This window comes from Leptonotus elevatus, chromosome 13, assembly GCF_054856555.1.
Source record: "Leptonotus elevatus isolate MCC_2025b chromosome 13, RoL_Lele_1.0, whole genome shotgun sequence".
NCBI lineage: Eukaryota > Metazoa > Chordata > Actinopteri > Syngnathiformes > Syngnathidae > Leptonotus > Leptonotus elevatus.
In genome coordinates, this window is record NC_141251.1 from 4,989,606 (window position 1) to 5,002,634 (window position 13,029).

The following is a 13,029-nucleotide window of genomic DNA, read 5'->3' on the forward strand; positions in this document are numbered from 1 at the left end:
GTTTTGTGACCCCCCCCCCCCCCCCCCCCCATTCCTTCTCGCCCACCGCCATACCGTCTGCTCACAAGTTTGCCATCAGAGAGGCGAGCTGTGGGAGCAGCACGCGGTTTGTATTCAGCGTGTGTGACAGGCGGCAAAGCAGCAATCTTGTCTTTGGAGAGAGACAATGATTCCACAGCTGCCATGTTGTGCACACAAATGTGCTGCAGGCATCAGTCCTGAAATCTGTCACCTTGCGGTGGCGAGTCAGAAAATGCGAGAGGAATAAAATACATTAAAAAAAATAAATAAATAAAAAACACATCCTGCGGTGGCTATTTGATTTTTAATGCACACGACGCGCATCTAAAAGTCTGCTTGCGCTTCTTCATCCTCCCAATGCGACCGCGCGACAGACAGAACGCTAAATCACCACCCAAAGAGGTTGTACCCGCTTGATTACGTATTTAATCATTTGGTGTTGTAATGACAAAACTTGCATTCCCTGTGTAGCAGTCATAACTCTGAATAATGCTACTTGTGTTATCTTTTCACCCATGAAGCCTTTGGGCTGTCCCTGCTGGATTATGCCATTTCGCCTCATTAAAAATTGTGGATATGATGTAGTAAGAATCACTTTTTTTTGAAAGAAAGAGGGAAAAAAAATCACGGAAATCTTTTAAAGGAAAATTTGGGACATAAATTGTCAGATTATCCTTGCAGAATTCTCAAATTTATATCTATTATCAAAATTCTAGATATTAAGTACTCGATAATGCATACAGATGTTAATTTGCAAATAAGCATGGGCCGATTACCTGTTAAACAGTTTACCGTGGTTTTACAAAGTCAAGGCTTCAATAACCACTAATTTTCTCACTAATAATGACCTGTTCTTCTAAGCAGAGCATAATATTCCTCCTTCTCAATGAGCAGAGAGGGCAGGGGTGAGCAGCTGCGCATGGAGGAGGAGGAGGGAGTGAGCAAGATGAAAGAGAGGCAGAAAACACGGATGCCTTTTTTGCTCTGGTAACGTGCATTGTCCTAAAACAATTTAAAAAAAAATAATAGTGCCGCCATCTACTCTACTGGTTAGCCCCAAGGACAACATGAGTAGTCCACAGGTCTGTTCTAAAAATAGCACAACAGTGTTGGGACACTGTGACTTACTAAGAAGAATTTAAACTGAAGACGTTAAAGAACAAATATGTTAACATTTATTTATTTATTTAAACGTAACATGGTTCTTATCTCTTGATGTATCAAATATTCTATATTCTGTTGAAAAATAAAAATATTTACCCTAAATATTTCAAAAGAGGACATTTTAGAGATGTAATTTTAATATTGTGATATTTTTGCTCTATCAGAATCTAATATTTGGAAACGTGCTTTGCATTTGAAGATTTGAAGATTATTGAACATCTTAATGCTCAAAAGCACATTTTGGGAAGAAAAAAGAAGCACAGTTACAAAACTATAAATGAAATACCAAAATATTTTAATTTCTAGTCATGAATAAATAATCATGAACATTTAAACGATATAAAGAACAAAAATTGAAAAGTACATATAATGTAACTAAATATTCTAATTTAACAAAATATTTAAATACTACTGCTACTAGTAGTTGTACTGCTAATATTAATACTCAGCTCGGAAAAATTAGATAGATAAATGAGCAGGTGACAAACTGTGAATATGTGTTGGCACGCTGTACTTTGTCCCACAGTATTTGTTTATTTTTACAACAGAGAGAAAAATATACAAAAATCTGCAGATTTTTGAAGAGTGGGGAATTTTTGAATGTCATTATATTTGCCTTAATTGGTCAAATATAATGTAAAAAAAGGCAAAAATCCGCCGTTTTTTAAATATTAAAACACCTAATATAGGCCAATTAAACGGTTGGACGCTAATTATTATCATCATTTTTATTATTATTTTTAATTATTAGTGGTAGTGTTTAATGTTCATTTGTACCTATATATAACACTTTGTTTCAGCTGTGGTTGTTTGTTAAAGTGCTCTATGAATAAATCAAGTAGTTGAGTTAAGATAGTGAGTCGAATCATCAAAACAGGTCACACGCGGCCAGCACGTGCACAACCATCCATGTCTAAGTTACAACGACAGGCGAGACAGAAAGCCATCATGACCGGCGCAGAGTAAAAACACACACGTAAAAAGTCATTATTTCCTGCACGCCATCATCTCCCGTTTTAATGGGCCAGCTCCGCCCCAGCGCCGCATTACAGTCAAGACTCAAGCTTTTTAGCTTAGTGTTCTCCGTGATTGAAATTCCAAGTCAGCCATCAATCTGCATTATAGACTGGTTTCCCCTTGTCTGGCGCGGGCTAACTGAAACAGATTGAGACAGCTCCTGCTCGCTGCATCGCTAATGGCTGCCAATGAAAGGCATCTCTGTGCTGTTGACCCCGAATGCGGAATCGGGATCAGCGACGGGGAGGAACACGACTCAATATAAGGAGTCTCTTCGGCATCGCTCACCAGTCAACAGCATCCTCTATCGACTTCACGTTGCCCAGGAATAGAATCTAATCACGAGATGCAAGCGGGCCACACTTCTCCTAATGGTTTACCATTATGTGCCTGGAACCGAGCCCAAAGCAGAGAAATATGACCGCGCACGGCCGGGCGGGGTATATTGTTTGGCTATAATGACGTCTCAATTATCTTCCTTGGTGGTGCAGACACCGGGATGTTTTACACAGCAACACCGCGGCGAGCTCGCCGAATAAATGAGGCTCACCTCTGACTTCTCGTTATTTTATGCCGGGTAATAATAATAATACCTGAGCGCAGGGCGCAAAAAACAATCAGTGATTTTCGGATGAGGTGTAGAAAAATGCAAAAGTAACAACACATAAAATGTGACCCAATCCATTCGCAGACTCCGTTATGCACTCCAAAGCAACACAATGACACTATAACCGAAAGCAGTGATTCTCAACTGGTGGGTCGGGACCCGTTTTGGGAAGGTTGCGGACAGCTAGTAAAAAAAAGAAAATAAAACAAAAGTTGATTTTTTTTTTCTGTGCAAAATAGAGTGCAGCTCAGTCTTTGGCTTGCACGAGTCATAGGTGGTATAAAACCTAACATACTGTACGTGTATTTTCAAAGTCTGTTTGTATTTGTGACAGCAGATGAGAAGGACTCGCCTAAAGTGTTTAACACTGTAGCTATTTTTTTCCAATCAGAAAACTGAAGAAAAACATTTCCAGAAAAGGCAGAACTTGATGGACTTACTCCTAAATATCACACTTGAACCTGAAATCAAAATGATAAAAAAAATAAAGTACTCACATTCAGTGCTGAAGTGGAAGTACTTAAAATTTATGAAAAAAAGATGTAGCCTAGTGACCCAAGTTGAAGTATGGTTTCGCTTACTTTACTTAAAGGGCAAGTTAAGTCAAAACACTTCACAATAATATGTGCTTTGTGCCCCTACGAGACTAAAAATGGTATTCTGATTAATTTTGAATGTGTTGAATAAGAATTAAGCAGAAAAGTCCACCTGTTTTATCCATTTCAGGGGGCAGCCATTTTGAGCCCATAGGCACTGTGATCAGAGGTGGCAAATCCAGATCCAGAAAGTAAAAACCCTGCCACAGTTTAACTTCGGCCCCAGGCGCTAGCTAGCTAGCTAGCTCCCATTGTGCTCGTTTTCCTGCTAGAGAGCTAGCTAGCTAGCTAGCTAATATCAATAGCTAAGCCAAACTGTGGCAGGGTTTCTTTCTGGACCTGGATTTGCCAACCCTGACTGGGATGTCATTTTCAGTCAACAACAAAGGGAGGTACAAGGCAAAATGGCCGCCCTTGAGATGATTGTATTGTATTGTAAAGATTTTTTTTTAAACTTTATTTTCCCTTAAAAGGAGACAAATACAGTGTGAGACATAGGCTAATTAAGTACAGTAAATTTAAAGTACAAATGAATTTTAACTTTTATTTAATATACAATCCTCATTTTGGCATGATGAAAAAAGATTGCACAGAAAATAGTTTCCCTCTTTTATTAACTTGCATCATACTGAGAAGAAAAACATCACTGGATGCAGCTTTAATATTCCCTGGCTCACAATATTCCTCAAAACTGTTTGTGATTTCAAACTCAATTTACAACAGTGAATCAAAAAAAAAGAAGAAGAAAAGACTTTGCACATGCTGTAATTTTATTTTGAAACCGTAACTTCCATAACAACCAACTTAGCTCCTCCCCCAACTTTCAATCAAGCTGTACGCTTCAGCATATTTCCCTGACATGATGTACTTTATTACTTTCCTATTTAAACAAGACTTTGACATCATCTTGTGTCATCTATCAACATTTCGGGAATAGCGCACACAGAAAAAACGCTTCTAGCTGAATTTCTCAGTGAATAGCTGTGGGATAAGAAAAACTGAGAATAGTTGACTTTGTCAGTGGAGAACTGCAAGTATGCAGAGGATTACTGTACATCAGAATTACTGTCAGGTATTTTTCTCTGTGCTGTAAGTGTCTAAAAATACCGGTTGTTTTTGTGACCATGGCCTCAAGTCATTACCAGGCTGGCATCATCGACGGTTAATTGATTACTTAAGACCCGCGCTAATGGAAAAGAACCTCAGAGCGTCTTCCATAAAGATGACACCTGAGGGAGGCTCAGTGATATTTCCTCAAACGTCTCAAGGGAGGATTGATTGATTAAAGGTCTTTAATTACTTTGTGTGATGATGATGATGTCACACATTATGTCATGCTGGGACCCCGTTGATCCCCAATAGACCCTTTCCGATGATTCTAGAAAACTTGATGAAACACTTTTTAAACCAGTTGTGGGAAATAACGAAGTACAAATTATGACTCTATTTCGGTTTCCGCTAGCTCAATGCTAACACAATGTAAAACGTCATAGACAGGCTAACAAATAGATATGATAGCCGTACCATTATAACCCACTCAGCAACAGATATTTTAACACAGTGCATCAGCAAATTTAGGAAGACAATATAACAATATTCACAGTCATATATTCTTTATCTTTTGCAAAGAACAACTAATCTCCCTGCAGTCACTTACAGCAGTTATGGAAGTCCTCTTTGTTTGTTACTTCACAATGTTATTATACTGCCCCCCGGTGGCCAATTTGCACACACCAGGAGTCATAATGAATCAGCGTGATGCACAAGCTGTTTAATTCTTTACATTCTGTTTGATTATATTATTGCAATATATGGATGATGGATGGAATTAATGAAGTTTTCCTTCAAACATTCTCTTTGTTGTTGTTGTTGTTGTTTCACGTGGCAGCTAGAACGGATGCATTTCCATTCATTTCAATGGCAAAAGATAATTTTTGATATTCCGGTGTTTTGAGTCACAGGCATGGTCTTGCAACAAATTAAATTCGTATCTCAAGGCACTGGTGTAGCATATTATAGGTAATTATATTTGTTGTTTTTTTTACTAATGGACAAGCTGAAAATCACCACATATGGTATATTTCAGTCTGTTTTTTTTTTTTTTAATTCAAGTAAATAAGTTGAGTTAGTACTTCTACTTTATTTGTGACACAAGTATCTGTACTTCTACTAAAGTACAGCGTGGAGTACTCTTGCAACCTCTGTTTAAAAAAAATAATAAAATAAATCGAAATAAATCACCCAGGCTGATGCAGGCTCCAGCCTCGAGCTCCTCCTCTCTCTCTCGTCAGGAGGGGAACACTAGCCGCCCGCACCGCCCCTCCGCACATTCACCGGCTCCACTCCACCAGGTGGATGACACGCAAACGCACCACTGTCGCCCACCCCCTCAAAAATGAAGCCTTTCTAACCCCGTTCCAGCATGGAGCCGCGCTACGCTTTTTGCCTTTTGCTGTTTTTCTCCTCCGAGTGGAAGCGCGTCTTCTCCTCCTCCTCCTCCTCAACTTGCCTGCCGGACGTAAGGTGCAGCCCCCCGGGTCATTCGGCGCACATCAGCGCGCCCCCCAGGGAGCCCCTCGCGCAGGATTTGGCGCATTTTGGAGAGCTTCCGGACGGGCACTTTGGCGGATATACCGCAGGCGAAGCCAGCTCCGAAGTCGCCGCTGCCATCGCAGAAAGTTCTGCAAAAGTGGAGGCGGCGCCCGCGCGGCGAGACGACGCATGTTGTCCCCAAGAAGACGCGTCGGACTATCAGGCAAAACTTTCCCTCCCTGACGACCAGAACGACAGCGAGGAAAATGGAGATGACGTGGATGAGAAGCGCAGGAGGAGAAGCGCGAGGGGCGCAGAGACTTGGGCCGATCTGGGAGGCGAGGAGGACGCGCACCAAGCTTCGTACCCCGACCCGGTGGAGGTCCAGCTGGCCAGCTCCACCTTCGCCCTGGCGGGGGACACCGCGCACAACCAGGCGATGGTGCACTGGTCCGGCCAGAACAGCAGCGTGAGTGTCTCCGAAATTTACGCACGGACGTGTTTTTGACGCAGTGTGCGCGCGATCACTTTTTTTGTTATCTTGATACTTTTAAATGAAAAAGAAGCACGCATAGTTGTGTTATAGGATGAATTAAGCGTTCGGATGTTACTGGGTTATGTTTAAAACGTCAGCACGTTTATGTTTTCTACCTTTTTGGATTGTCTTTGTCTACAGTGTTTACCAACCTTTAGTGAGCCAGTTGAAAACAATTTGAGAATTTCATTTTTCTCTCTGTTGTTATATGTCACTGGCATACAGATAGATAAATAGTATTATTTGCAGTAAGTGTATCATTTTTGGAACCGTTTCCCGCGCCACACCTGATGAACTCTCCTTGCAGGTGCATTGGTTGGGAGTCACTGTAACATATTTACTTCAAGTACTTACAAAATAACCGTTACAAGACAAGTGCTTTGTTTTTATCAGATTAAAGAAAAAAAAAAGTTTCTTATGGTGGTTGCAGTACACCAAACACAATCAAAATGTCTCTTCTGCGCAAACTACAACCACAAAAACCAACATAAAATGAATACCTCTCTCTTGACAATGTCCATCAAAACTGAGAGTTCTTGATTGCGGGTGTACCTAATGTTGTGGCCGGCCGAGTGTTAATTCTCCTCGATGAAGTGCCCTTCGATAACTCGGTGAGTTCCATTCAGTCTGTGTGATTATGTGCTTTTAATAATTCAACAGGCCACTTGAGAGCGAGCGAAGCGCTCCAGTGATGTTGATGGCACAAAAAGCTGCCGCGGAAAGCCTCCTGGAGATTTCCGCACCAGCAGAGGGGCTCAGTTCAAATCAATTTTATGGATAAAGAGCTGTGTGTGTGTGACGTTCAGGCTCAGCGGAAATATGCTGCTGCTTTTTCTTCTTTTTTCTTCTTTTTTCTGTCTTTCGTAAGGAAACCAAGCAGCAGAATCAGGGCAGCAGGTCCCGGTAACGCCCTTAATAGAGTTTTCGTGTCGACCGGTGAAAAGGGCACGAGGTTATCGAGGCCTCTTCAAATATGCATGAATTTGTTTTAAGGCATCTTGCTCGCTTACGACTGACATGGCCTCGCTATTTCGGAAACAGACCAGGGCGGTTTAAAAGCAGAATTGAGTCGGAAGGGCAATGTCGTATCCCGGACAAGTGGCAATCATCCAGATGAGTGGATTTCAAACTTCTTTTTGTTATTATTTTTTATACACCAAATACCACCGCAATGACCAACATGCATTGTACTTCATAGTTAAATACTATACAATTGAAATGTATTCGGGGCAATTAGTGGAGCCCAGGAGTTCAAAGCAAACATGGTGAGGCAGCATTTAGCTGTTATGCTGCACTATAATGTTGTTTTTTTAAGTTATCATGGGTATGAAATGCTCTATGTAAATAAAGCTGTCTTTAAGACTGTACTGTAAGGGGTTAAAAAAAAAAAACAGTTAACGCCACTGTAAGATGGCGGGACATTATTTTCTAGGAATGTTGAAGAAGTGATCATTTGAGAATTTACACACAAAGAGATTTTTAGAAAGAGATATAGTGTTGCATATGACATTTATCTTTTTCTTCATTTTTGGGACTTGATCATATAAAGCCAATTTCTTATTTCAGAAGCGTGTATGTAACTGGCAGCCCTTCGCATGACCTCTGCACGAGAGAATCACTTATCTAATTACATTTGACAGTGTTTTTCCCCTTAGCGACCAATGCTAACTTCTCTAGCAGCAGCTAAGCATTGAACTTTTAGTATAAAAAGCAACACATTTAGAGTTACCTGATTTATTTATTTTTTGTGATGCTTAAAATTCATACGATGAAACCCAGCTACTGTTTGTGGCAGATTTTAAGTATTATTTTAATGTTTTTAATGTACAGTACAGTACTAATGTGAATAGCAAAAATCCCTGAGCAATTGATGCCCCTCCCTCCAAAAGGTTTATAAATGCCTTTATATGGGGGGTGGGGGTGTTAATACTCCATGTACCACCTCAATTTAGTTCATCATTGTTCCTTGCCACTAACATTCCACAAGGTGGTGTCAAGGAAGTATTGCTTTTATTATGGCCAATCACGAATATGCGGCAGATAACTTTTAACAAGACAGTAATCCTCCCTCCATCGTGTGTTCCAGGTTTCCGGTCCTGCTATTTCGCGGATCAAATTGAATGTATTTTGTTCCGCCAGTCGTTTATTTTGGGTGTAATTCGACTGTCTAACGCTAGATGGCGACACACTATTTTGTCTGACACAGTCAATTTGAAAGTAGAGTGAAGACCGCAAGTATTTCAGCTCAATTTAGTTATTGTGGAAGATTATTGAATGTCAAATCCTCTTCCATCCTGCTTTTTATGGCTACAGAAAGGTGACGGCATTTATAATATACATCTTTGGGGGTGGTTATTTGATGTAGATGGTGAGACAGAACCGCCCCTTTCTAAACGCAGTACAAGCACTGTGCGCGGAGCCCCATGCTTCACGGGGGCCCGTTTTTGCGCGAGGGGACACATTGCGTGTCGTTTGATGAAATTTGATGCTTTCGTTGCAATTCTGGTGTTTGCTGTAGGATTGTTTGACGTGCGTTAAAGTAGCCATTGAAGGTTTTATTTTGGCCTCGAATCAATGCTAATTTCCGCCAGCTCCCTAAAAGGAATTTCATGTTATGTTAGTATTAAAATAAACAGTATACAGCAAACACGCATTATCTGTTAACCAGATTACCGCGCGAGTGAGAGTCTTCTTTTCATTTCCTTAAAGTGATGTTATCCAATTGTCTCTCAAGACCAAATGTTTGAATACAACTTTTGTATTGGATCTCATTAGCGTGCGCAGTATCCGGGGATTGCAGCGGTGCGAGCTTTGTCGCCTGTGTATTAAAATGCTATTTGCGTGCGCAAGTGCAATTTTTCACCTCGCCGAAGGGATCATCGCTCTTGATTTTTAATTTTCCTCATCATTTCAAGGTAGCGTTGCGTGTGCACATCTTTCTGGTTGCTCAGTCGGAGCATCACGTCCGATGTTTCCATTTAGTTGCGCCCGATGTGTTCAAAGTCGCTGCACTAATCAAACAACATGCTTCAAGGTTTCACAAGCGAGCCCGCGGAACACAGAGAAGACGACTTTGAGTGTTTTCTTTATTCGCAAGTGAAATGTAAGTTGAGGGTGGGGGTTGGGGGGGGGGGGGGGGGGGGGTGTTCTGGCACAGCCGTAAGCTTAAATGATTTACCAGCAGCAGCGCGTTTCATTGCTCTTCTTGCCAAAAGGGCGATTCTCATCTATCTCAATATTGAGCTGATCTCAAAAGCTTGTGGCTTCTTTAAAACTTTCATGTCGGCATAGTTTGATGGGTTTATCCATCTTTTGGCTTCCTTATCTTGGGGGTAAAAAAAAAGAAGAAAAAATCTCTTTGCCTGTCCCGAGCACCCCTGGAGGAACCTTTGGCCAGATTTTAATAAGCTGCCTTCATCTCCTAGCTTTAAACATTCAGGACCAGTTCTGCTCCTCAATTACTGAGCTGAATTTAAAATGCGTCTGTTTTTAACCAATCTCGCCGGCTTCCTTCTCATCACTGCTTGACTTCTTGTTATGTGATGGATGGAGCATCACGGAGTGTAACACTAACAAGTCTGAGGAGCCTAATCTTTTCTTTTGAGTGCCAACTCGCTGCATTTTAATGCTTTTCAGGCCAATTCCCACCAGGAAAGTTTGGTATGATAATCAGCTGCAAATTTGCCCAAAATAATGCATACTTTTTGCTTTTTAGCACCTTTCGTTAGGAGGATTTTTACAATGCGTTAAGACTCACGATTCTCTCGTGTGAATGTAAAAAAATTCAATATCATCATCACTCACTTTTCACGTTTATCGCACATACAGTGCTCTGCGCTATACTTACTCTTATGTGGGAAAGGAGAGCCACAGTCGCCGATGCACTTAAAGACATTTAGTGAACACCAGGAGAAAAGCGTAGTAAAACATAAATACCATCAGAACACACTCATGCAGAAGCCACGGCTCACACCCAGACCCTCACACGCCACCCCACCAGGCCACGCCTCTTAAAGGTGCATGAATGTACAAATACACCACAATATGTCGTGTATTTGATTTACATTTAATGCTTGTATTTACATTGTTAGCAAAGTGTGTTGGTACGGATAAAGCAATATATAGCAATATATTTGACTGGCTGGAACTTATTTGGGGAAAAAAGTTCCATATTGCAGCTTTAACTACAATTTTTGCCCGAGTCTGCAATTTGAGTGAAACATGAGTTCAAGATGGCAAGAGCGCAAAATGTTACACTGTTGCTTTAAGAGTTGGGGAGGGGGCGTGTCTGTTGCCTTGCTCATTTGAATATACAGTAGTTGCGCGGGGCTTGCGCATGCACAAAGAATACCCTGTGGCATTATGGGAAAATATACTACGTTTTGGAGCATTTAGCCGAGACGTTCGAACGCAATCACGAGTAGGTTTGAACATAAATGCGTTGCGAACATATTTAAATATGTTCAAAAATGCCAATCAAAAATGTTTACTCCACACTGGCAGTTCACAATCTGCATTGATTTTTTTCATTTACATTTTGCACTTGTAAAACGTTTCATTTAGAGTAGCTCATTGTCTGGTAAGTACGTACATTTAAATAAAAACATTTTTTATTATCAATATATCAACGCAAAGTCAGCCTTTTTGGACTCAAACTTTTATGAGCTCAACGCATCTCATACGGACTGAACACCTCAAGACCTCCAAAACACATCATATCTTGACTTTAAATCAGTCAAAGGCCAAATGTTAAGCGATCGATTCACATGGCTCAGCAACAAAGTTAACAGCTACTGTCCAAACGAGGATGAACGATCACTTAGATGGCAGGCGGAAGGGGGAGTTTCACAGCGGATGCAAATGTCATGCGGCAGTTTACCTCAATGCTGAACCCTCGGCACGTAGCGGACATTTGACTCCTCAGGAACATGCTTGAGAGGATGTCGAAAACCAATCAGCTGGCTGGGGTGATATATGGCAGCGCGTGAACTTTAGTCTTACATCATCTCGGGAAGCCAACTTAGACGGTAATGAGGGCTGGCATGGAGGAGAGTGACACTTCGCAAGTGGAGGAAGGCCATTCTGCAGCACGTTTGCAGTAAAGCATTGCGGGTTTCTGATTAGCCTTTCGCTAGTTTAAAAGAGAATTCCGAAACGTCTTCATACATTATAGGTTGAAACATAAAAGGGCAGAACTATGCGATACTGAATTGTGGCAATATATATATAAAATATAATATAAATTTTTTATGGCCATAGCAAGTTTAGCGCAAAGTACAGCCTACGTTTTCTTTCTTTTGGCTTTTTATTTTATTTTGAAAGGCGCGTTTGCGCTGTCGTGGGAAGGAACACAGCCGCTACAACTCGCTGGAGACCATGTGTTCAGAAAAGTATGTTTAGAAGGAACTGCAAGCAGACTTCCACTTAGGGATGATGCTAAATTTGTTCTATACCAGTATACCGTGAAGTTAGCTAGCTAGCTAGCTGCGCCCCGAAAATGCCCGAGGCCACAAGTTAAACAACAGTTAGGTGTCGTTAAAAAAAAACAACTCCCACACAAGAGGGAACAACACAGACAAGACCGCCTCCCATGAGAAGATTGTTAGTTCATGAGCTAGCTCGTTGCTAGCGCCTCTTATCACGCCGTTGAAGACACAATTTCTAAGATCTTCATTTTCACTTTACAGGGACTGAAAGTAAAAACAAATACAGATTTGGAAAGTAGGCGACATTAAAAATTAATTTTTTACTGCCAGTTAAATAACTCGTTTGACAACTTGGCAAGAGTTATTTTAAACCAAGAATTTGCTATCAAAACAACATGCTACACTAGCTATGCTAACATTGTTAGCTGACAAAAATTGCGAAATTAGCCATTGATCAGAACTGAAGAAATACACCTTATGTGTTTTTTTCCAATTAGAGAGTCATTTCTGAGCGCCAGGAGCTGTTGATTTCAAGTTTAGCACAAGACACAACCACATTTGCCTCGAATCATTCAGAATCTGTTGTGTCATTGTTCAAAAAAGCGCCACGGTTTACTTCCGTCCATGTCTCTCCCGTCTCTGTAATCTCACTCACTCAATCAATCAATCAAGTTCCCAATCGCACTTCAGATCTCTCGATTTACATTTTACGTTACATTGCGGAGATTGAATAAAGTAGAAATCAATAAAATACAATAAAAACACTTATTTGGACAAAACAAGTAGAAGTACAGATGTTTGTATTCAAATGAAGTAAAAGTAAAACATCTCCAGAAAATAAATACTTAAGTGCAGATGCCTAGAAAATTCTACTCACAAGGTTTCCTAATGTAGGTTTTTCTTTATCAGTCTAGTATACCTGGTTCAGAATTGGTCACGACTGGATAAACCCCCCCCCCTGAGAAGGAGTTGAAGCATGACCACTTAAAATGGCTGAACTGACCTCAAACTGGCTACTTCCAACCATAATTGCCAACTCCTTCCTCATCCTACAGCAACGATCCACTCGACTTTAGTTTTTTTCTCTGCGTTGCAAAAGAGTTGGCCGCCATTTTTTTTTGTTAGTGGCAT

At 40.9% G+C, this 13,029-nt stretch overlaps 1 protein-coding gene across 3 annotated transcripts in view; it reads left to right on the forward strand.

Annotated features, from left to right (window-relative positions):
- LOC147163558 (VPS10 domain-containing receptor SorCS1-like) overlaps positions 1-13,029 on the forward strand; it is a 120,930-nt gene that overhangs the window by 46,122 nt on the left and 61,779 nt on the right. Inside the window, exon 1 of one of the 3 annotated variants that reach the window (XR_015096833.1) lies at positions 5,672-6,406. The exons of 1 other annotated variant lie outside the window; for it this stretch is intronic. Coding sequence is in view for 1 of the 2 variants with exons in the window: in XM_086092532.1 (XP_085948658.1) it covers positions 5,828-6,406 (579 nt within the window). In the remaining variant the exon portion in view is untranslated. Of the gene's footprint in view, positions 1-5,671; positions 6,407-13,029 lie in introns of those variants that run through there. One more of the 3 variants, XM_086092532.1, reaches the window with a different exon arrangement.